This window comes from Corythoichthys intestinalis, chromosome 2 (genome assembly GCF_030265065.1).
Source record: "Corythoichthys intestinalis isolate RoL2023-P3 chromosome 2, ASM3026506v1, whole genome shotgun sequence".
NCBI lineage: Eukaryota > Metazoa > Chordata > Actinopteri > Syngnathiformes > Syngnathidae > Corythoichthys > Corythoichthys intestinalis.
In genome coordinates, this window is record NC_080396.1 from 60,865,648 (window position 1) to 60,893,038 (window position 27,391).

The 27,391-nt window shown below is 37.3% G+C and overlaps 1 protein-coding gene across 1 annotated transcript in view; it reads left to right on the forward strand.

The window, feature by feature from the left end:
* plxna2 (plexin A2) overlaps positions 1–27,391 on the forward strand; it is a 321,401-nt gene that overhangs the window by 20,221 nt on the left and 273,789 nt on the right. The window contains exon 2 of the mRNA XM_057828893.1: positions 23,803–25,120. Coding sequence (XP_057684876.1) covers positions 23,930–25,120 — 1,191 coding nt within the window. The 5' untranslated portion in view covers positions 23,803–23,929. The remainder of the gene's footprint in view (positions 1–23,802; positions 25,121–27,391) is intronic.

Consider the following 27,391-nt stretch of genomic DNA (forward strand, 5'->3'; position numbering starts at 1 on the left):
AGGTAGTAAAATTTTTGGCTAAAACACAACAGGCTCACTAACTATACAAAAAATAATTTAGGTGGTCAATGTGCAAAGTAGAAGTGACAGTGAGATGCAAAACAGAAGGTGAATAAACATTTTGGCAGAGAAACAGCAGCATGTGGTATCATTCACATAAGTGGTAAACATGGAGTGTAAAATTTGGAGGAGGTGATCAAGAATATGAGATCAGGAAAGGGAAGAGGTCCATAGGAAGGTCCATACGGATAGTGCTTTTCTAATGGACTTCCCAGGCAGTATTTCATGGTGTTAAAATAGGGGAAACAAATGTGTCGTTTATTCCTTCCTTTTCTCATTTAGAACATTATTAACATAAAGGCCGTTTCAAACTATTTGCAGCCTAGTGTGAAGGGTTCAGCGGCCACCCATTCACTGTATACGTGGGACGGGACTTTTTGGCGAAAGTAAGCGTTTTGGACGGAGGGAAAAAGTCTTTAGTAAATTTTCGCCGAGGGGCGGGGCCCAAATTAGAGACTTGTTCTACGTTCACAGCTGATGTCAACAACGCATCCACAAGCAGAGGAGCAGGTGTACTTATATCTGTGCTATCATTTTTTATCAGCGCTTTTTTAAAGTTTCACGAGCTCTGGGACACTAAAAAATGACTCTCATACCTCTCCTTGACAAGCTAAATGGTACCTCGATGTGTGTTTGTGTGGAAATGTAGTTCACAAATGACAAAAAAAAACTATTCACCTTCTCATCGAAACTAGTAAAACTCTTAACACGGCTATTATAATGTCCCTACTCCTTGAAATCGGAAAAGTCGCTGTTTTCTTATGCAACGATGAAAAGTAAACGCATTGGTGTTTGGGACCATAGTAAATATGCTTTTCCCTTCCGGACAGTGTCTACGTCGGGCTACGTGGCTCCTCCCTTTTTGTGCTTGATGTGGACCGCTCTTCACACTGGGCAGACGCTAGTGTGAAAAGGCCTTAAGTGTAATGTAGCTGTGCAGTGTTTTGGGGGGTGAATGGAAACTCAAGCAGGAAGAGGAAAGGATTTAAGAGGCCACAAAAATAAAAATGCCCAAGATAATTAAGGGAGTGACACTGTAGAAATAAGAGAGAAGTGAGCATATCAGGACAGCCCTCACAATTAATGATATCAATGAGATGATAATGAGGATAAGAATGAGGTGGTTTGTTCATGTGATGAGGATGGAAGAAGAGCCCCATGTTAAGTAGGTTGTGAATCTGTAGACAGAGGGGAAAAGACCAAGAGGAAACAAATCAGGATTTGCTCACTTCAAAGTGAAGGCGGGGGAGCACCAGAACAGCGGATTCTGGAAGTTAGAGATGAAGTGAGCTGACCGTGCAGCTTAGTGGGGAAAGGTCTAGGCATCGAAGAAAAAAATGAGCATTTTATTTTGATATCTACATGAGACTACCACTTTTTTAGTGTTCTTTTTTTTTTTTCCAAAAGTTTAATTTATTCAGAAGCCACCAAAGAGAGAGTTTTAAACATACATTTAATAAAAACTGCACTGCCAAAAATAAGTTCAAGTACTGTATGTTGACAGAATATGTACTGTACATACTACTGTAAATGCATAAATTGACAAACAATGAATAAATTCTAATATTTATTATTGTTATTGTCTTAAATATTGCTGCTGTTATCTCAAGTATTATAATTGGTTTGTATTTTTTGTTTGTTTGTTTTGTTTGTTTGTTTATTACTTTTATTTTCTCATGTCCAAAATAAAGCATTCTCATTCTCATTCTCATTCTCATAAATGCTAACATACAGCTCATTTTTGTTTTAAATGGTAAATGGACAGTACTTGCAGTGGAGCAAATAAGTATTTAGTCAACCATTAATTGTGCAAGTTCTCCCACTTGAAAATATGAGAGAGGCCTGTAAATGTCAACATGGGTAAACCTCAACCATGAGAGACAGAATGTGGAAAAAAAACAGGAAATCACATTGTTTGATTTTTAAAGAATTTATTTGCAAATCGTGGTGGAAAATAAGTATTTGGTCAATACTAAAACTTCATCTCAATACTTTGTTATGTACCCTTTGTTGGCAATAACGGAGGCCAATCGTTTTCTGTAACTCTTCACGAGCTTTTCACACACTGTTGCTGGTATTTTGGCCCATTCCTTCATGCAGATCTCCTCTAGAGCAGTGATGTTTTGGGGCTGTCGTTGGGCAACACGGACATTTAACTCCTTCCCCAGGTTTTCTATGGGGTTGAGATCTGTAGACTGGCTAGGCCAATCCAGGACCTTGAAATGTTTCTTACGAAGCCACTCCTTTGTTGCCCTGGCTGTGTGTTTGGGATCATTGTCATGCTGAAAAACCCAGCCACGTCTCATTTTCAATGCCCTTGCTGATGGAAGGAGATTTTCACTCAAAATCTCTCGATACATGGCCCCATTCATTCTTTCCATTACACAGATCAGTCGTCCTGGTCCCTTTCCAGAAAAACAGCCCCAAAGCATGATGTTTCCACCCCCATGCTTCACAATGGGTATGGTGTTCTTCAGATGCAATTCAGCATTCTTTCTCCTCCAAACATGAGAACCTGTGTTTCCACCAAAAAGTTCTATTTTGGCTTCGTCTGACCATAACACATTCTCCCAGTCCTCTTCTGGATCATCCAAATGCTCTCTAGCGAACCGCAGACGGGCTTGGACGTGTACTGGCTTCAGCAGGGGGACACGTCTGGCAGTGCAGGATTTGAGTCCCTGGCGGCGCATTGTGTTACTGATAGTAGCCTTTGTTACTGTGGTCCTAGCTCTCTGTAGGTCATTCACTAGGTCCCCCCGTGTGGTTCTGGGATTTTTGCTCACCGTTCTTGTTATCATTTTGACGCCACGGGGTGAGATCTTGCATGGAGCCCCAGATTGAGGGAGATTATCAGTGGTCTAGTATGTCTTCCATTTTATAATAATTGCTCCTGCAGTTAATTTCTTTACACCAATTGTTTTACCTATTGCAGATTCAGTCTTCCCAGCCTGGTGTAGGTCTACAATTTTGTCTCTGGTGTCCTTCGACAGCTCTTTTGTCTTGGTCATAGTGGAGTTTGGAGTGTGACTGACTGAGGTTGTGGACAGGTGTATTTTATACCGATAATGAGTTAAAACAGGTGCCGTTAATACAGGTAACGAGTGGAGCCTCGTTAGACCTTGTTAGAAGAAGTCAGACCTCTTTGACAACCAGAAATCTTGCTTGTTTGTAGGTGACCAAGTACTTATTTTCCACTCTATATTGGAAATATATATATATTTTTTAAATCAAACAATGTGATTTTCTGTTTTTTTTCCCCACATTCTGTCTCTCATGGTTGTGGTTTACCCATGTTGACAATTACAGGCCTCTCTAATCTTTTCAAGTAGGAGAACTTATACAATTGGTGGTTGACCAAATACTTATTTGTCCCACTGTATATAGCACATTTATTTACATGGTTACCATGCCCAAAGTGCTTTACATTAGCACACATTTACCCGTTCATGTACACATTCACACACCAATGGTGCTGCTACCATGCAAGGCGCTGCCAACCCATTGGAGGCAAATTAGGGTTCAGTGCCTTGCCCAAGGGCACTTCGACAGTGGGCAGCCACAGCCAGGAATCGAACCGCTGAACCTTCGGTCCAAAGACAACTCCAGCTACCAACTGCGTCACGGCCGCCACAAATGCTTCAAATAAAGAATTTGTGCAAGCACACACAACCGAAGAGTAAACTTCTCCACAGACACACGTGCTAACACAACATTAGAGGTATGAAGGCTGGTCCACAAATCTTATTTACTGATGAAAGTACAATCAAGGTTGTCATAGCAATGATACCGACAATATTCTGTCAGCACATGCATAGAGGTCATCTAAATGTTTTTGAAACACCCAGCAATTGTCGAACACAGTCAAAGTACTTAAGACTTTAAATATAACATATTACAACGTACAGCACAACATATTACATGTTAACGAAATGGTAAGGTGATGTCTGGTATCTACTGTAAGTTGTTGATCTGGGCTTACCAAGCAACAACATGTGGGAATTGTTGACCCTTTTATCCATACCCAAGAAAATTGGGGGGAATAGAGAATATGGCTGAATATTAAGTAACATGTTCGATTCCTACGTGCTAAGATACCCACTGCTTATGATTTCTGGCTATGTTTGCTCCATTTTATGGAGGAATGCCCACTTTCCTCACCACATGCTGCTAATTCAACTCATCCGAGGGTAGATTGGGCTAAGTAACTAGCCGCAGACTCGATTTTGTGGCGCTTTATCACCCCTGATGAAATTAGAGGAATGTGTACTTGGCTGAGGCGGGAAGAAGAATAGACATGCTAAAGAACAAGCCTCTGGTGCTCACATAGTGGGCACTTGGTCTTGGAACAAAATGCGTTTCCTGTTTCCTGTTATTTGATTTCATAACTAACAATACATATTATTCATCCTTTCTTCAGTTGACGGGACTACAGGGGATTTGGCTGCATTTGTAGATGTTTCTACGATAGCTGCTGTGACCCCACAAGTGAACATGCCTTTCTTAAAACTGCCAGCCAGATTTAAAGTTGTGTTACAAGAAGTCAGAGTCGTAACATCCTCGTTAAGTTGGGCGAAGCAGCCCATTTGGCATACTAAGTTGGATTCCTCCTGACACCAAAGTCACTAGTATGGTAAGTCTGGTGTTTCTTTCTGCTGCTATTAGTTAAGCTTTGACCTTTGAGCAGGCCAGAGCTCAACCCTGAGTCATACAAGTCAATGTGTGGTGGTCAGCTTGTGTTTGTAGGAATTTCAACGCAAAAAAAGTTGCTGTATGGAAAATGAATGTGGTTTTGGAATGAGAAAAAAAATGAAGTGAAAAGCAAACCATCTCGCTTTTTTCCTGTGCCATTTCCATGGACTCTGCCAGCAATTGGCAATCGGATTAAAGTAGGGGGCTTTGACATCACATGCACCCTGTTGTAGTGTTAATTTAATTGATGGCTAATTGACTTTAGCATGGCTCATGCTGAGGCTGGCCTGGAGAGTGGTTGCCCTGTTGTGTCAATTTTACATCACTTCAGTTATATAATAGTTGGCAAAGCCCACCACCTTATCCGGAGGGTTGGTTTTGTGGGCTTAGCGGAAGAATTGGTTTCCCCGCTGTGTTTCCAGTGGTCGGGCTATGCATGAACATTACTCGAACGAAACTGTGGTGGGAGAAAATGAAGGGATTATTTTGACTGACACCATCCCTGTTTTGATCCCGCTCACTATCCTCTCCCTTAAGCCACCACCAGGAATCATTACATAACAGATCTTGGCTATGTTAAGTGGGGTATACAAACAAATCTATCAAAACCTTGAGCTGTGTGGCATTTTAATGATGGGTCTACCTCTCTCACAGGTAGAGAAATCATTAAGAGCTAACACTTGTAAATTATAAACCTGTAATCACAAGTCATTGTGTCTGTGGCACACACGGAGTTCAGCTGAACCACGGACATGAAACTGACGTGCCGTGAAACTGAACCGCATCCAATTTGTAAGCAGATTCAAACTGGTGCTGTTCTCAGACACAAATAGAGGAATCTTGGTTGTAAAATGTGTCTCACAAATTATTTTCCACAATAAAAATAACAAATAGAGTTGACACACACAGTATAGTTACCAGACCAATTGTCTATAAACCTAGCTATTATTACAGTATTTTCATGATGATGATGACTATTTTTATTATGATTAAGATGCTGCTACTGATTATTATTATTATTATTACTGTTATTATTATTATTACTCTATTATTATTAAAATTACTCTTTTGTTCTCTGATAAACATCTGGTTTGGAATGTCAAGGGAGTAAGAACACACAAGGCTTTTCCCCATCATGTATTTGCAAGAGGTCTCTCATGTTCTCAATACCAGCTAAGATATAAAAATAGATACGTGTGTATCCTAATTTAGATCACGTTATCTGTATATGATTCACATATGTAGATGACAATAGTACTGTGCCGTTACGGTAATTGATGTCTTGGCCAACATGGACCCTTGCCCCCGCCAACACGGTTCATCAGCTGGCCATCCAAGGCTATGTGATTTTAACATGCTTGGCTTTTAGGAGTTGTTGCTGCTCCTCCAGCTTGTTAGCTAGTGAGAGTAATGACTGCATGGCTTCCTTCCTTTTTTCCCTCCTTCCTTCCGTCATCTCCCCACACTACTGCTCATACATTCAAAGCAAGAATGCCATGTCATTCGTTGCTCTCACTTTCACAGGCTATCATTCACTGTTTCTCTCTTTCTCAACTGTTTGTTGTTTATATTTCCCCATGTCATCAACAAGCTTCTCTCACTAAATCACAAGCAAGCAAAAGTCTCCTTTTCACAAGCCGAGTTTCCCAAACTTAGGATGCTTTTAGTTAAAAAAAAAATAAACGGACTTCTTGCATACAAATGGTAAAGAAGTGTAACCTCCTTGAGTTAAAATTGAATCGATGCTCCTCCTGTCTTTTGGGGGGCTTGTATTAATATTAATATTACAACTCTCAAACTGATTCAAATTGCGAAAAAAATGGAGGTTGGATAAAGCAACTAATCCAATTTAATTTCAAAAGACATGCTTGTCACTGAACAATGACAAAGTATTCTAGAATATTACGGTCGTAGACAGCAAAGGTCAGTTTGTTTAGCGTAGTGCAGCTGCAGGCAGATAACGCCTCGGTCAGGAGTGTGCATCGATAAAGCAAGTAAATACATCAGACCCAAAATCCACTGACACACTTTCGCAGTTCATCCTGTGTCACGTTCGAAACGTGCTCCTTCTCTATGTCTAAATGGATACGCAAATGTAAGACCATCGAAGCCACTTTAAGGTGTTTATTTTACATTATACCCCGCATGCAGTTCTCTATTAGACCAGAACGCTCCACATTAGGGACGTCCCCGATCAGATCACGTGATCGGCCATTTTTCAGAGGACCACAATTGGGTGAAAAGGATAGGGTTTTTAATTGTAATAAAATATATATTATTATTATTTTTTGTTTTTGTTTTTGAGGGCTAAAAAGTAACAAAATAATCCCAAAATACAATGACATTGCCAAAATAAACAAAAATTTATACGTTTTATATTCCGCAACAGTCCTGGAAAAAGCCGAAGAGGAAGTACTGTAAACAATACAGTACTGTAACATGTTTGGAACTTTGGTTCATACCATGGCCGAAAGGTGCCAGGCGAAATGCAAAGTCCAAACAAACACTTTGCAAATAGAAAAAAGCACGAACCCCAATTGCAAGCGCTTTGCAAAATGTCGTCCTTTTTTTTTTTTAACCTCTGGATCATCCTCTTGCCGTCGTGCTGCGGAATTTTGCTGTTGTGTTGCGTGATTTTGCTGTTGTGCTGCGAGCCTTTTACATTCATACTGCGAGCTATTTGCTGTCGTGCTGCGAGCCATTTGCTGTCGTGTTATGGCAATTGGGGTTCGTGCTTTTGCCAATTTGCAATCGCGGTTTAGGAATTGGGGATCGTGTTGTGGCAGTTTGCATTGGTGCTTTTTTCTTTTGCAAAGTGTTTGGACTTTGCATTTCGCCTGACACCTCTCGGCCACAGTAGGTTCAAGTAGGGATGTCCCGATCCAGGTTTTTGCACTTCCGATCCGATACCGATATTGTTTTGCACTTCCGATCCGATACCGTTACTGGCCGATACCGGCCTATCTGAGCATGTGTTAAAGTTATTTAGCCTCCTTACTTAGTTGTCAGACTCATGTTGAAAAAGGTTTTAGTACTCTTGATAACAACTAGCCAACTGAATTAGATGAGTTTGAATAACACACAACGGTTGGGAACAAGAAACTGACCTCTTATTCAGTGACAAACACAAAACATTATAAATAACACACAGAAATGGCATAGTCAGTCAGTAAAACGTGCAAATAATATTGTAAACTGTCTTAAAAAATCAAAACACACAAACAACCTCAGTGGAAAATCCCACAAACCCCCCAAGCTATTATATGCTTTTAATGTTTCGTGCATTAGTTACAAAAATTGTATAAAAAGCCTCTCAGGTTTAAATAAACGACTATTTCAGTATCAAGTTAACATTTTAAAACAGTAAATAAAATACTCAAGTCCCCATTCTGTATCAGCAGCTTTAAACTACATTCATTCATTTAATTTTGCGAATCAACTGTTAAAGTTGTTAAAATTGCTCCTGTTATTCCATAATTTCCCTTCTGTCTACTTTCGACATGTGAAAGTTTTAAAACTGTTTTGAATACAGATTCAAGTCAAGATTTTGCCGATTTAGGAGTATTTTAGATAAAAAGTTAATTAGGTCCGCTTGGAAGGTTCACAACAGCCTACAAGGGAAGTCTCCTGCTTTAAGATGGCGGCTGTTTACTAACGCAACTAGTTTTCAATACTTCAATGTTGCTAACGCCGTCAAGTCTGTCATTTTGCATCTAGTTCTATATACATATGATATTTATTATCTACAGTAAAACGATGTTGACGTAGTTTGTAGCGGCTGTCAGCAGCAATCAGGTATTCTTGTGTTTTTTATCCAACGGCATGAGTTGAGCTAAAGCCGTGAGTTGAGCATTGCATTACCCGGGTCTATGACAAGCATGATGTTTACTCTCGGGACGCAATGCGGTCCGTTTCTCATTGCGTCCCGGAGACCGCGCTGTGTATTAGTTCCGCTTTACTTGACATATTTCAATAATCGGAATTTGGATGTTTGTGAATCGTTCTCGAATCTTCCACGGCCGAATCGCTCAAGGATGTAATGACGGCTGGGCATGTTGTTGGGATGGTGTTGGATGGTGCGTCTTTACTCACGAGAGATAATTGCTCTTCATTCAGAATGAATTCTTCGGCAATGACTCTTGTTATTCCCTGGGTTTGGGACAGTTGAGTGCCAGTTTGTCACGCATAGCAAAAGTTTCTGCCAGTGTTAGTTGCTTAGGACCTTTCTTTTTGTCTTCGGTTTTCTTAACATACTTCTTATATTGTTTGTGGTGTTATTTCGCTAAATGCTTGATTAGGTTGGTTGTACTAAAACTTCTTACAGCTTTACCACCACGCTTGACTTTATTGTAAATGTAATGTAAATGTAGTGTGTTGAAGGTGTGCCGTAAAATGCGGACCGGATTTTAGGGAAACCGAAGCAAAAACTGGAATGGATTATGTAAATCGGTGCGATGGAAAACCCGGACCGGTCTTAAAAAAAAAAAAACTGGATCGGAAGTCTGGATTGGAATTTTTCCTTGTTGGCCGATCCGATACCGATGCGCATTTTTTTTGCACATATTGGCGTCCAATCCGATCCAAATATCAGATGGGGACATCCCTAGGTTCAAGTAAAAAAAAAAAAAAAATTACATATATATATATATATATATACACATATATACACATATATACACACACACACACACACACACACACACACACACATATATATATATATATATATATTAGGGCTGTCAAACGATTAAAATTTTTAATCGAGTTAATTACAGCTTAAAAATTAATAAATCGTAATTAATCGCAATTAATCGCAATTCAAACCATCTATAAAATATGCCATATTTTTCTGTAAATTATTGTTGGAATGGAAAGATAAGACAAGATGGATACATACATTCAACATATGGTACATAAGGACTGTATTTGTTTATTATAACAATAAATCAACAAGATGGCATTAACATTATTAACATTCTGTTAAAGTGATCCATGGATAGAAAGACTTGTAGTTCTTAAAAGATGAATATTAGTACAAGTTATAGAAATGTTATATTAAAACGCCTCTTAATGTTTTCGTTTTAATAAAATTTTCAATCAAAAAATAAACTAGTAGCCCTATTCTGTCCTCAGTGTGTGTGAGTACACAAATTGACAGATAGCGAACATAAGTTCCAAAAAGAAATCAGACAGTGTGGCAAAGTTGCATGGGCTTTATTGAAGTCATCTCTTTTTGACAGGAGCACGTTTCTTGTATTTTTGTAAAACTGAAAATAACAAGGCAATGTGTCAATAACTTGCATAAATCACAAAATAACATAAAATGTACACACACGTGTCCATTTGAGCAGTAGCACTAGCCAATTAGCTCACAAGCATCTAACAATGTAACTGCATTTCACCATATATGTGAACAAATTCAAATACACATCATCAATAACTATCTAATGCTCATGAATATAAACAAAGGAGGAATATAACTCACAAGCGATGCATGTATTAGACACAAACAGTGTGATGGGGCTATGAGAACTGCCACTGAATACTGGATGCGGACGTTAGCTGGTCTGAATAGCACTGTCTATTAGTGTGAGTTCGCGTCGACATATAATCACGTCAGAAAAGCGCGCCGAAACCCAAATAATCAGCTGCACTGAATCGCCAGCAGAGGGCGACATTACGCCACATAACATATGCAAGTCACACCCAAGCGCCAGCAGAGGGCGGAAAAACTCCATAAAACACAATTAACAAGTTGGCCTTTCACTGTACTGACATTTAAATCTGTCTGAGCGGGCCTAGTGCGTTAATTGCGTCAAATATTTTAACGTGATTAATTTAAAAAATTAATTAACGCCCGTTAACGCGATAATGTTGATATATATATATATATATATATATATATATATATATATATATATATATATATATATATATATATATATATATATATATATATATATATATATATATATATATGCAATTCAAACCATCGATAAAATATGCCATATTTTTCTGTAAATTATTGTTGGAATGGAAAGATAAGACACAAGATGGATATATACATTCAACATACGGTACATAAGTACTGTATTTCTTTATTATAACAATAAATCAACAAGATGGCATTACCATTATTAACATCCTGTTAAAGCGACATTCTGTTTATATATATATATATATATATATATATATATATATATATATATATATATATATATATATATATATATATATATATATATATATATATATATATATATATATATATATATATATATATATATATATTTATTTATTTATTTATTTATTTTTTTTTTTTTTTCGGATTTACATTTAAAAAACTGACGGAAATGTCTTATTTTTGTGAAAAGACAAAACTCTGACAGGATGGAGTCTTACTTTTTTAATACAGCTACTACAACATATGGAAATGTATAACCAATTCCCATCCTGAACTTGTGGGAAATGTAAATCCAATGAAATTCATTTGCCTGTCAAGTTTGATTCACAATTGATTTTATTTGTCGTTGACATTACATATGCGTCTTTACATTACTGCGTTGTCTGCCTTGCCTGAGCAGGGTTTCCATGTTATAAATGTCTTTGCTCATGCATTTCATTAATAATGTATAGTGACTCCATATGTCTCCTCAACACTAAAATATACACACTCTTAAAACGATTCATATATGACTTTAATACACATTGCCTTTATAGAAGCAGTTATTTTATAAACTGTGTTATTAAGATACAAATGCATTCTTTTCTCATTAACACCTGAGGCACACCTCTTTGACACCCTGGATTAGTAGTCCTTCATTAACATGACAAACATTTATAGCTTTGTAGGCCTACTTAAATCTGATATTCGTAGAGTTGTCCGATAATGACATTTTAACTGATAAACGATATACTGATGTTGTCATGTTGTCAAAATCCTTCAAAATCAATTTTAACATATTATGGCTAATTGTATTGTGATGCCCCACTGGATGCTTCAATCATGATATATGTAACAGCTTCAAGGTTTTCCAAATAAACATTCTAAGAAAAAAAAGAGAAAAACTAACTGATGTTATCTAAAAAGTACCAAGATTGTACTACGACATTTATTATTCAACTCAAAAAAGCACAAACATCAGTTTTTTTTTTTGGAACATGGATAAGGCCAATAACATATGGAGCGCCTATTGCCATTTTTTTTGTTCATTTTATTTGTGCGCCACAAACGCAAATTGTCTTTGCTCACTTAACAAATTCTAAGCATCTTAGTTTGGATACATCTAGAGGTCATATAAAGGATAGATGCTCTGTTAAACTGTGACCAGCCCATGTACAAAGGCTGCAGGCTTTTAAAACCGAAGACTTTTAAGCCAACATACTATATTGTATTGTATTGTATTGTATATTGTATTGGCGCAAAATCGATGTCGATATTTTCCGATGCCATTTTAAATGCTTTTATTGGCTTACTGATAATATTGGACAACAACTTATTAGTTTACTTATCTTTCAACTTAATTTTAGTTTAGTCTTGAAAGAACTGATTTTTGATTGCATTAAAAAGATAACAACATTGTTAATGTAGCAGGATGACAGCGCTGCTACACGCTTGACTCTTTTGTTTGGATAGTGACATATGTGTGGTTGCAATCGGGAAACAAATACAGTTCCTCACCGGAGTTGAGTCATACCGTAAATACAACTTGACTTTGAAGGCAACATTCTTTTTGTATCGACTCCTGAGTCCTATTCATTGCCCTCCAGCTTGTTGATATGGCACCAATCGAAGACGCTCATTCACTTCTGATCTTCATGTGCGTTTGTGCTAGTGTGATATTCAGGTGAGACTGTTTGATCCATTTGCCTCCAGTGACATCCCACTCAGGTTTTTTTTTCTCTCTACCCCGCATCCGTTGAGGATTCCCTCTAGTCTGGATGAGGTCTTTTTCCAGTTTTGATTTATGGAAATGGACCACAATAGAGAACATTTCTGTCTGCTATCCCTGGGATGATGACAGACTGACTTGGATCATGAGATCACACTGCCACAGATGCAACCTCCTGTATATAGGAACACTGTGTCAAGGATATTTTTGGTGTCAGAAGGAAAAATAAGAACCAAGTCCAATGTAAAGGAAAAACTGTATAAAATGTAAATAATTAAAGATTAGCATTACTTGTAAGTTTTAACCTACAGTATATTCAATTGAATACATAAAAAGACAAGATATTCAATGTTCAAACATATCAACTTTATTGGTTTTTTTTGGGTGGAGGGGTGAGGTGGACAAATATCCACTCAACACGGTACAAAAAAGCTGGGATGGAGACATACTGTATTTAATAATAATAATAATAATAATAATAATAATAATAATAATTAGGGCTGTCAAACGATTAAAATTTTTAATCGAGTTAATTACAGCTTAAAAATTAATTAATCGTAATTAATCGCAATTAATCGCAATTCAAACCATCTATAAAATATGCCATATTTTTCTGTAAATTATTGTTGGAATGGAAAGATAAGACAAGATGGATATATACATTCAACATACGGTACATAAGGACTGTATTTGTTTATTATAACAATAAATCAACAAGATGGCATTAACATGATTAACATTCTGTTAAAGTGATCCATGGATAAAATGTTATATTAAAACTAGGGCTGTCAAACGATTAAAATTTTTAATCGAGTTAATTACAGCTTAAAAATTAATTAATCGTAATTAATCGCAATTAATCGCAATTCAAACCATCTATAAAATATGCCATATTTTTCTGTAAATTATTGTTGGAATGGAAAGATAAGACAAGATTGATATATACATTCAACATACGGTACATAAGGACTGTATTTGTTTATTATAACAATAAATCAACAAGATGGCATTAACATTATTAACATTCTGTTAAAGTGATCCATGGATAAAATGTTGTATTAAAACGCCTCTTAATGTTTTCGTTTTAATAAAATTTGTAAAATTTTCAATCAAAAAATAAACTAGTAGCCCTATTCTGTCCTCAATGTGTGTGAGTACACAAATTGACAGATAGCGAACATAAGTTCCAAAAAGAAATCAGACGGTGTGGCAAAGTTGCATGGGCTTTACTGAAGTCATCTCTTTTTGACAGGAGCACGTTTCTTGTATTTTTGTAAAACTGAAAATAACAAGGCAATGTGTCAATAACTTGCATAAATCACAAAATAACATAAAATGTACACACACGTGTCCATTTGAGCAGTAGCACTAGCCAATTAGCTCACAAGCATCTAACAATGTAACTGCATTTCACCATATATGTGAACAAATTCAAATACACATCATCAATAACTATCTAATGCTCATGAATATAAACAAAGGAGGAATATAACTCACAAGCGATGCATGTATTAGACACAAACAGTGTGATGGGGCTATGAGAACTGCCACTGAATACTGGATGCGGACGTTAGCTGGTCTGAATAGCACTGTCTATTAGTGTGAGTTCACGTCGACATATAATCACGTCAGAAAAGCGCGCCGAAACCCAAATAATCCATTAACAAGTTGGCCTTTCACTGTACTGACATTTAAATCTGTCTGAGCGGGCATAGTGCGTTAATTGCGTCAAATATTTTAACGGGATTAATTAAAAAAATTAATTAACGCCCGTTAACGCGATAATTTTGACAGCCCTAGTTTAAGGCAATGTGCGAGCTGGTCATTCAGTGCATGCGTTAATTGCGGCAAATATTTTAACGTGATTAATTTAAAAAATTAATTAACGCCCGTTAACGCGATAATTTTGACAGCCCTAATATATATATATATATATATATATATATATATATACGTATATACATAGATAGATAGATAGATAGATAGATAGATAGATAGATAGATAGATAGATAGATAGATAGATAGATAGATAGATAGATAGATAGATAGATAGATAGATAGATAGATAGATAGATAGATAGATAGATAGATAGATAGATAGATAGATTTCTGTCTCCATCCATGTACCCGTTTATAATGCGCACCATGATTTTACAAGTTGATTTTGGGGAAAGAAAGTGCGCGTTATATTCGGGAATTTACGGTAGTAATTATGAAGGAACTCTTCACTATTCAAAGTAGGAACTATTTTTTCCACCAGAGGGCACCCGTGCTCTTTGGATGAATAATGCTCCATTTATGATTTTTTTTTCTCCCATCGGAATTCACTTTTTCTCTGGCTTAATGTGGTTATGTAATGGGTTATTGTACAGCATCATTATAATAACAGTTCATATAGACAACTTTGTGCTAAGAAAAAAAAATACAATTTTTCAAGCAAAAAACAAAAATATAAGCAGTGAAAATGTTGCTCATTACTTGAGTATTCTTTTCACAGTCTACTTATTTACTTGTACTTAACCACATTTTTTGGACGACTACTTTTCGTTTACTTGAGTAATATTATTTTAAAGTAACGCTACTCTTATTTGAGTAAAATTTTTGGCTACTCTACCCACCTCTGGTCGAGACACATGACGCGTCAAATTTTACGTTGCATGTTGAAAGAATCGAATGACATTCGTATGTCGAGATACCACTGTGTATTAAATTAACACAAAAAAATCCATATGATATCTTTCATATATCAATGATTTGAGATGGCTTAGCTCTGGGATATTGTGGTCATCTCTCACCACACATTTGTACTTTTAAATGGAACAACTTCTCATGCTAAAATAAGATCCTCTCCTGGCAGTTCACAGCTGCATTTTTTTTTTTTTTTTTTTTTAAACAGATATTGGCTTAGGAACACGTTTCATTTATATCACGGATATGGGCTTAGGAACATGTTTTGTTTATATTAAGAAAGAGAACTGGTAACACTTTACAATAAGGGTCCCTTAATGAACATTAGTTAATGCATTTTTAGACCGTTACTCATGTTTAAGTAACATGACAATAATTCATTTAATCCCTTATCTAACATTTATTAATATATTAATTAACATGAGTCAATGCATTAGTTAATGCATTTCAAGACACTAACTAATGTTTAAGTAACATTACAATAATTACATTACAATAATTAATATAATTGCTTATCTAACATTTATTAATATATTAATTAACACGAGTTAATGCATTAGTTAATGCATTTGTTAATGCATAACCAGACAGTAACTAATAGTTTGGTAAAATTAAAAAAAAAATATAGGCCTATATAGGGTTAGGGTTTAGGGTTAGGGTTTGCTAACTTAAGCATTTATAATTTCTTAGTTAAGGGACACATGTGCTACACTTTACAATCAGGGTCCAAAAAGCATTCAGTAATGGTTAATAAAGGTTAAGAGGGGGGAATTTAAGCATTTATAATTTATTAGGTAAGGATATGTGTGCTACACTTTACAATAACGGTCTAAAAAACATTCAGTAATGGTTAATTAATGTTAAGTAATACTTAACTAAGAAATTTTAAATGTGAAGTTAACAAACCCAAACCCTAAACCCGAACCCTATATAGGCCTATATTTTTTTTAATTTAACAAAACCATTAGTCACTGTCTAGTTATGCATTAACTAATGCATTACCTAATGTATTAACGAATGCATTAGCTATTGCATTAACTCATGTTAATTAATATATTAATAAATATTAGATAAGCAATTATATTAATTATTGGAATGTTACTTAAACATTAGTTATTGTCTAAAAATGCATTAACTAATGTTAATTAAAGGACCATTATTGTAAAGTGTTACCAGAGAACCAATACAATTCTTTGAACTTTGCTTTGAAACTTTATCAGCGTTTGATTCAGGATTGAACTTTGCATCAGTGTCGTCATAACCGCTTTTGCTCTTTGGTGGAAACATATTTCTGGTTCCAAAATGTTGACTTGTTCAAATGTGTGGTTTGCAGTAATGCATAAATGGCGACATTTCATTGTGGCCTCAACACAGGAAACCAGACCAGATGAAATGACGGCAATTACTGGAGCCACTTGTGGTTTTTGGGAGTAGTGGTGGGGTTGGGCGGGGGAGTTATACCTCTCGTTTCATTCTGCTCCCTTATTGGAGACTGTAAAGACTGACGGATGGATGAATTAGAGAAAAGTTATGCTGAGCAGCTTGGAAGCTGACGGATGGATCTGGCACTGGAGCAGAGCTAGTCATTTCCTAGCAAGACAAAGAAATGTACAAATATAACTCAGCCTGACATGCCAACAAGTCCCCTCATTATTGCAGCTCTTGAGAGAGTCAGCACTTATGTACCAGAATCTTCAAGAATCCTGTAGAGGGGGGAAAAATCGTCCCATTAGGATCAAAATGAGCTTTTTTAAAATAAACTATTTTATATCCATTGAAAATGTGCCAACATTCGGCAGAAATGAAGCTATTTGCAAGCTTCTCAAAATAATCAAATTATGGTAACAGCACCTACTTGTCTTGACTGACTAACCGGTTTATTGATGTTGTTTTGATCACTAACACATCGACTTTACTTAGGCGTAAAGATTTCATGCCTCTCTGTCATCATTAAGGGAATAGCGCTCTAATCCGATGCATGAAATTACAATCTCCCTTTTCCTTTTCCCGTTTGACAACAGACGACTCTGTGAAGGGATTTCCGCGTTGATGTTCTTTATCTCCCACAAGACAATTTCTGTAAGAATTGAGGAGATCAAGACACATTTTGGCTGCATTACTAAGAAGCTTAGCACATACAAAAAAGACAATAACCTACAGTATAAAAACTATAGCAGGTTCCTGGGTGACGTCAGTTTACATGTACTGCTACAATCAATTTTCACTTGTTACACTTTTCACTTGCCTTTCACTTCATATTACCAATTCTTTTGCTCTTCTGATACTGTGATGCTGTTTATCAGCTTATTGCCAGCAACACTGCAGCCGCCTCTGACTTACTTGAGTGCTGTTTGGGGAGAAAATCAACATTGTTTTTCAGTTTAATGGAAGCACATTGAATCAGTTTGTGTAGCCCGGTAGCGTGTCGAAACGATAGTCTGCCACATCACATAAACTGCTTGAGATCATGATCATGTAATGATTAAAGCCTCCCAACTGCCAAATTGGCCTCCTGACACACTGTCCCCCAACCCCAAATTGGCCTCCTGACACACTGTCCCCCAACAAAAAAAAAAAAACTGTGTTCTTAGAAAATAAAACTCAATACATATATCGCACATATTCTTCAAACTTTTTTTTTAATTTATTGATTTATTGTGTGTGTGGTTAGTACATCTGTCTGACAGATCTAAGGTTTAAATCTGAGCGTATGGTCTTCCAACTGTGGAGCTTGCTTGTTCTCTTTGTGATTGCCTGGCTAATTTGGGTTTTTGCTACATTATAAATACAAGCATGTACATTCAATTAAAAGTCTGAATTATTCATATAGGTGTGAATATGAGTGTGAATGTTTATTTGTCTATATTAAGCATGTTCCGGTATGAGATTCTGATGGCACGATAACTTTAAACCAAAATATCACGGTTTCACGGTATCACAGTACTGCAATTACAGCTCTAAAATATGTTACTTTGAGATATCTGTGTTTAAAAAAACACAAAAAAAATCAACACACAAAAAAAACTTTTTTCCATTGAACAGGATATTTATTTTTCAAAACCTTAGCAAATTTGAAGATTATTATAATGTTAAGTTAAAAAAAATAATAATAATAATCAAAAATAACTGAAATATTCATTCATTCATTCATTTTCCATGCCGCTTTTCCTCACGAGGGTTGCGGAGGTGCTGGAGCCTATCCCAGCTAACTACGGGCAGTAGGCAGGGGACACCCTGAACTGGTTGCCAGCCAATCGCAGGGCACAAGGAGACATACAACCATTCACGCACACAATCATACCTACGGACAATTTAGAGTGTTCAATCAGCCTACCATGCATGTTTTTGGAATGTGGGAGGAAACCCACGCAGGCACGGGGAGAACATGCAAATTCCACACAGGAAGGCCGAAGCCCGGGATTGAACCCTTGAGCTCAGAACTGTGAGGCGGACGTGCTAACCACTCAGCCACCGTGCAGCCACATAACTGAAATATTCAAAATAAAATGAAAATGAATGCAGTCCTTTAGGTGAACCTAAACCTATAGTGTGTCATGAACGTTTCCCATCAGCTATGAGTTAACTCCAGCGTTTTTAGTGTGTTTAGCGGTGGTAAAATTTGTGGTGTTTTTTCTCTCTGGCAACTGTCTGTGTTGAGAGTGTGTGTATAATTTGACGTGTGTAACATGAGTCATACTCACATGCTGTTTATGGAAATAATTCAGTTATTTTTGTTGTTCTGGTAATAATGTTTAGCTGTGAAGTTATTTTGGAGGCAGCCACCCTCCGCAAACGTTTTGCAGTACATGTCGGTTGGCTTTTTTTTCGATGGGTGAAAAAGTTCAGGAGTTTCACCTCCTTCAGCCATTGTGTAGCACAGCTGACACACTGACACTGAGCCAGAGGGGTAGGGTTGAACCTTGCAGCTGCGAACGAGGGATTTCTACCTGCATTTTGGGACATAAAAAAATAGCGAATACCGTAGGGACGGTGTGACGGAAAATTTTTGCGGTTTTGAAACCGTGACTTTTTCAAACCACGGTATACCTTAAAACTAATAATCGGCACATCTCTAGTCTACATACACTGTCCTCTTAGATGAGCCCTGTGATTAGCTGGAAACTGATCCAGGTTGTAACCTACCTGTCACCCTATGTCAACTGGGATAAAGTACAGCTCACCCATGATTCTAATCAGGAAAAAAAAGAACAGAAAGTGGATGGATTTTTGCATGTTACTAATGTTGCTAAAAAAAAATATATATATATATATATATATATATATATATATATATATATATATATATATATATATATATATATATATATATATATATATATATATATATATATATGTGTGTGTGTGTGTATATATATATACATATATGTGTGTATATGTATATGTATGTATATACATATACATATATATGTGTGTGTGTATATGTATATGTATGTATATATATGTGTGTGTGTGTATGTATATGTATGTGTATATATATATATATATACATATATGTGTGTATATGTGTATGTATGTATGTATGTATGTATGTATGTATGTATGTATGTATGTATGTATATATATATATATATATATATATATATATATATATATATATATATATATATATATGTATGTATATATATATATATGTATGTATGTGTGTATGTGTGTGTGTATATTAGGGCTGTCAAAATTATCGCGGTAACGGGCGGTAATTAATTTTTTTAATTAATCACGCTAAAATATTTGACGCAATTTACGCACAAATGCCCCACTCAAACAGATTAAAATGAGTGCACAGTGAAACGTGTACTTGTTCTATATTATACATATTCTTTCTATCTATCTATCTATCTATCTATCTATCTATCTATCTATCTATCTATCTATCTATCTATCTATCTATCTATCTATCTATCTATCTATCTATCTATCTATCTATCTATCTATCTATCTATCTATCTATCTATCTATCTATCTATCTATCTATCTATCTATCTATCTATCTATCTATCTATCTATCTATCTATCTATCTATCTATCTATCTATCTATCTATCTATCTAAAATAAAGTTCTTGTGCTGGCAACTGTGGCAAGCATCAATAACCTGGACGTGTGAAAATGAAGAGAATTGTGGGACACAGTCTGAATCCAGCCGACCCTGGGCCAAATCCTTAGTTGTCACATTAATTTACAGGGACACAAACAGACTCAGAATATGTAGGGGACATTGAAAGTTTATTAACCCATGTGTCTCAGGCCCTAAAGATGACATGTCATGACATGATGTCATGCTTTTATATATTTTTTAAAGGACGGTTGGGCAGTTTTCTCTCCCATCTAGCACAGCCGCAATTAATTAGCATAATCATGAAATTGTAAGAACAACTTAATAAAAAGCAGCAGGGGTGGGACACCGCCCATATCCTCTATACTTCAGCATGTTCTTTGTTTTCTTTGTTTGAGTCTGCACAGACTCTGTGTGCAAAGTAGATCTCTTTGCAGGTAAAATCAGCCGTCTGCTCCAGCAGCTTTTCCTTTCAGCCATTTACTCCCTGGGAGTTTTTATGCGACTCCCCCAACACCCTTTTAATGGTTTGTGTATGACATTGACTCTCATCCATCTTTACTTGCTCCCTTTTCATCCTGTAGACGGGGACTGAATGAACGGTGTAAATATGTGCAACCACCAAGGTGCTCCATTCATACTGCTTGAACAAAGTCTTGTTTTGGTTGATAGTGTGACTGCATCTTGGTCACACAAAACACTGACCCCGTCGAGTTCAGCAGTTGAGTAGAGGATTTCAAAAGAATGAAAACAATGCTGCTGTTAGTGTGGGCATTTGCTTCAAAGTGTGGCTTTTTTTTTAACAGTGGGTTAGATTTACAGAGACAGAAATTACCATATAAATGCAAACAACAGCATTTCATTAGCCATGCTCATGGCCTGACCTGCAATGTAAAAAGTTGTAGAGCTGACTAAATTGATGGCTAATGCACTATTCATAAAGTAACAAATGTGTGCTCCAAAATACATACTGAAGCAGGCTGCACATTCAGACAATCGGTCCAACTCCTCCTGTTAAGTCAGTTAGTAAAGGCCCAATTTTAAGATGTCTCTGACCGATTATCCTAACATTTTTGTCTTGGTAAGAGTACATTTTTCTCTCCAATCTTCAAAGGAATGATCAGGACAGACAATCAGAAATGACAAACCTGTTAAATATCTAAAAAAAAAATGCTCAAAAATTGGTAATATTTTTTTTTTAAATATCCTTTGCTTGATGGACCATAGCCAATTAAAAGGCAATCGATAGTTGGCACTGTTGCCAAACACAAGTACGAGAGAACTGTTTGTGTTGATGATGATGATGATGATGATTATTTTGTATAATGAATCACACAAACCTTGACCACAATAAAAAAAGCCAAGACCCAGATAAGCTGTTAAAACCGTTAAGTAAACACACATAGTGAAGTTGTTAGGTGAGGAGTTTGTCCCTTTTCGATTAGGATGTATAGCAGTCTTTAGCTGTTTAGGAGCAGACAGATTGAACAAAATAGAACACTACTCACTGTAAAATAGAACATCACGAGCTGAACCTTCCATTCAGGCCATTGTACAGTGGAGCTTCTGTCCATGAATCCAAGCATTTTTTCTTCATTAACATGGAAATAGAATTAATCTTTTCCTGAACTGTAATACTTCTCAGGGTTTACCAATCATATATGAACTTTTCACCTTCTCGGGAGCCACAGTGGAAGCTAATATGAAGCAAAAAATGTCGGCTCTAACTCACAATGTGTGAATCAAAGGAATAATATAGTTTGTTAAAATTTTGATCATACTCTGTTTTGTTCTAGAAAAGGGGTGAGGTTTTAGAAAACAGTTTTTCAAATGATAGCAGTCAACTCAAAACTGTTCCAGGGTCAAACTGTTCACATCACATTAGCTTTACTAAGTTTACAAATATTTTGAATATCATTTTGACATTCATAAATCATGCAAGTATACCAACCCCCAAAATGCATAATACAAACTGTTTAACAATTAAGTTTGATGGAAATCCTAACATTTTGCAGATATTGTATTTTGCACACGGTTACAGAAAACATAAATTACTTCGTACATAACAGAGGCTTGCTAAGAATGAAAAATGACTTTAATAATATTAAGACTAAATATCAGGACTAAATGAGTCTCAGAAGGAAACACAATGTTGTATTGAATTTTTAAAATAAATTACCAGTAGACTTCGAGCGAGGCTTTATTGTACATGCCTTGATGAGCTTTTGAGGAATTTCTAAATCTTGGAATTAAATCTGCCTTGAAGGTATACTCATCATGCCATCAAGTGATTGTTAATTCTCTGATTATTCCTAACACATTCATCATCTTTGATTTGTGGTGCGCTCACTGCTGCAAATGCAAATTCAGAGCTTGGTGAAAGATGCAGGGCAGCCCAACCAGCCTATTTTTCGCCCCCGTGCACCTCCTTCAGCTCCACTGTAATTACCCTTGTTGGATCGCTACGCCTAATCGTACTTGATTTCGCGATTTGCCGCTATTGTCTCTTCACTTGTTAGCCTCTCGCACTGCTGCTTATGATCGAGTGCACTGATAAACACTGTGTGATGTGGATGTGAATGTGCTGTTTGCATCTGATATTGCAAGCATTTGTGGATGAGCATGGCCCTGTCTGGGATTTAGTCCTAAATAATATGTTAATATCAACAGCAGATGAAAATGGTAAACATGTACAAACAGGCAGCGCAGTGACATGTGACAAATGTATATCATATTGTTCGGTCTGATGTGAATGTAAACATCATTGACTGTTCTAATATTTGCTGTCATAAGTGTGAATTTACCGATGAACTAAGAACTTGTTTCTATTTCTTTTTCTTTTTTCATATATATTAAATACTGAGTCCATGTACACTTTTTAGTACTTCTTAAAAAAATCTATAATAACAAATACTTGTATTAGACTTATATGGGATATAAGGATAATGTGCGTTGTGTGATTGTCTCTTGAGGTGTTAGGAGTGCAGTTCTGTATTTTCTCTATATTAATTGCATTGAGACAACTTCTGTTGCAGCATTGTAAGCAAAATTTAACCTAAAATAATGATCCTGAACGTATCGTGGCATGCATTACCTTTTTTGACAAATAAGTGTTCTTGAATAACGATAACAATATTGTTATGAGTCACTGTTACGTGAACGCTGGATGTGTTACTGTAGGTCACGTTTAATTTCCACTGCTTTAACATGTGTCAAGTTTCTTGTGGTATCCAAGCATTTCCTTTGTAATGTGCACCATAACCGTTTCCTCTCTTTGTCTGTTTGATCCGCCCGCCCCAGTTCTTGGTTGCGTGCTGCTTTAACAGAGGGTGAACCTTGACCCTCTTTATATCTGTGCCATATAGGCTAATTAACACGCTTTCCTATCTTTCCCCTCCAGAAAAATGTGAAGAGGCTTGTGAGTCTTGGACGGACAAGTTAGCCTTCAACAACCAAAGCAAGAAGGTCTCCATCAGTCTTCCCTTCCTCATCCATTCACGCATCCTTCCTTGAAAGGCCTGGTAAACATGAGGTTTTTACACAGGGGGTCATCGCTTAAAACCAGAATGGGATTATTAGCTCCTTTTCTGGCCTTCTGGCTCCTCTTGCTCCTAGCTCAGTGCAACGGGCAGGCATTCACAAGTTTCCACCCGGAGCAGAGAGATTGGTTCTTCAACCACCTGACCGTCCATAAAACCACAGGAGCTGTGTACATTGGGGCTGTGAACCGTGTGTACAAACTCTCGGGTAACCTGACACTGCTGGTTTCCCATGACACGGGCCCAGAGGATGACAACAAGGCCTGCTACCCGCCCCTGATTGTGCAGCCCTGCTCGGAGCCTCTGGTGTCGACCAACAACGTCAACAAGCTTCTCCTCATTGACTACCCGCAGAATCGCCTGCTGGCCTGCGGCAGCCTCTATCAGGGTGTCTGCAAACTCCTCCGACTAGACGACCTTTTTATCTTAGTAGAGCCGTCCCATAAAAAAGAGCATTATCTATCCAGTGTTAATCAGACTGGAACCATGTATGGGGTAATAGTACCCTCGCAGGGACAGGATGGAACTCTGTTTATCGGCACTGCAGTTGATGGAAAGCAGGACTACTTCCCAACCATCTCAAGCCGAAAACTTCCCCGTGATCCGGAGTCTTCCGCAATGCTTGACTATGAATTGCACACTGACTTTGTCTCCTCATTAATCAAGATACCGTCAGACACACTAGCGTTGGTGTCTCACTTTGACATCTACTACGTTTATGGTTTCGCGAGCGGCGGCTTTGTCTACTTTTTGACCGTCCAGCCTGAGACGCCAGAAAACGGCATGTCGTCCAGCGGCTCCACCAGTGATCTCTTTTACACTTCCCGCATTGTTCGTCTCTGTAAAGACGACCGCAAGTTTCACTCATACGTTTCCCTCCCAATTGGCTGCGTAAAGAATGGTGTGGAATACCGTCTCCTGCAAGCCGCCTACCTCGGCAAACCTGGCAGCATCCTTGCCGCTGCGCTTCACATTGGCACCCAAGACGATGTGCTATTCGCTGTTTTCTCCAAAGGCCAGAAGCAGTTCCACCGTCCACCTGATGACTCTGCGCTCTGCGCCTTTACTATCCGCGACATCAACGCACGCATCAAAGAGCGACTGCAGTCCTGCTACCAGGGCGAGGGATACCTGGAGCTTAACTGGCTACTTGGCAAAGATGTACATTGCACCAAAGCGGTAAGTTATTCTCTTTAAACACTTGTTATAGTGCTTACACAAGCAAACTGTTACTTGCACCTGTTCTATGAATTAAATGCAAATGGGAAAAAACACAACATTATGGCATGTTATCACTGCAACAAAGTGACCGTGTATTCTTCTCGAGTTAAAAACCAACAATCCTTTCTTAACTCTGTCAGCAACAGTGAGTGCTTTCAATACTGGAGAATATGGCATTTCTTGTGAAAAGCCCAATTATTTATTTTAAGCAAAAGGACACTGATATTCTTCGAGTTAAAGTCTTTTGAATTTTCCTCATTCCCCAAGAGGCTGCAGTCCTCCATCATCTTTAATAGCTAACAGAATTTAAAAATATATATTTTATCAGGTATTTTGTGCCACATATCTATTTAACTGCTCGTGATACCAATGTATGTTGAGTTTTTAATGAAGGAAACCACTGATCATCTGTACTTAATTTCTAATCCTTCCCCTTTGGGCAAACAATTGACCACTTAAATGAAAATCATTGAATTGTTAATTAATGCTGTGTCAGAGGTGGTTATCATAAATTGGATTGTGGAATTTTGTGAGTCTGAGGTGCAAAAATAGGTTAGAAAGAAGTTCGACAAGCTGAAATAAGAAACGGATACTACTGACAAATCTGTGCATACCTTTCCCTCCTGTTTTCAGCAGAATCCCAAATCATCCCAGCATGTGCTGAAGGGTGCCAGGCATCACCTGCCATGCTGCACCGCCCACTACATTTTGCCAGCTGTAGTATCGCGGGGCTCTGATGTCACATCACACAGCCCAGGAAGCACAATTTTCATGAAAAGAAGATGTAAAATAGCTCCGTCCTTAAAACCATGTTCTTACCCATAAATCCCTCCCATATTATGGATTATGCAGATGGGTGTCAATGGATGAGGACGTCTCGAAGCTTATACAAATGACGTTTAACAAGAGGATGTGAGCCGCGCTAACAATGTCTGCATGCTGTTAAATCCCCGAGTCAAACAGTGCTGCGCAATTGAAGTCTGCCATGAAGAGGATATATGACATCATTAACCAATCACAGCAGTTAATATTAGTTCCCAGGCTCTCCCTTCTCTTGGTTTATTGATTAAAAATAATAATAATTGGTTCATGTCTATGAAGAGCAGTTGATGTCATAATAATATGTGTTTTCTTTGAATGGCAAGACACAAAACTTTTGGCATTGCGTGCTGAAAAAGCAATCGTTTCGTAAAGTCAAAATTGTCATCAAATTTATAAGTGAGGTTGTCTTCGGACAACGATAATATGGTCATTACTTTTGGTTTGAATTTTTTTGTGACAGTTCATGATAGGAGAATTCATTCATTCAAATCAGACACAAATTGAATATGGTTATGTTTTATTAGACACAAACAAAAATATATTTAAACAAACTGTAATATTGACAAAGTATGACAGACAAGAATATTGAATGAATGGAAGTTTCTCTATATGATACTGTTTACAGTTCTGTCTAAACTATGATAGTGACCATTTCTGTCTTACACTGTGATGGTGAGGATTCCTTTGCTGAGATAATCCATCTCACTTCACCTGTTTGCATTATCAAGAAGCTGATTTGGCAGCATGATTATTGCCCAGGTGTGCCTTAGACTGGCTGTCTTTGAGGTTATCATAAAATGGGTGCAAAAACAAAAGTGTTGCGTTTATCTGAATTTCCACATGAAGTGATCGTTCCTCTGCTCCATTGTAACATTGGGCAGGCAGCAAGTTCCTTAATTATCCCCCCAGCTCTCATTCCCTTTCTGCAGATCTCGAGCCCACAAGGCTGAGGCTGGGAAATGGAGCTGAGGCTGAGCTGTGGGATTCACACACAGCGGCCAATCAAAGATTTATCACCCGGCCGTCCAGCTTTGTGCCATCTGGAGAGTCACTACATCTCCATCTTCTGGCCCTGCCGTGAAGACACTGCTCTGTGGAATTCTCTCTTATCAGGACAGCTTGACGTCTATCGACTATCATACACGAGAGCTACCAATTAAGTAAAATTCAAAGCAAAAGGATGCTCAGATTGATAACGGTGCAGCGTGAGGGATTTCTGAGCCCCGATATCCTGTCACATCTCACACAAACTTAATTCCAATTCCATTCCAAATGAAAGACTTTTTAATGAGATTACTTAAATGTGAAGGAGGACGAGGAAAGCAACCATTTTCTCTAAATGTTACTCTACTCTTTGATGAAGGGTTATGTGTTATTTTTTAGCCTGGCAACTCCGCTAAAGATAAT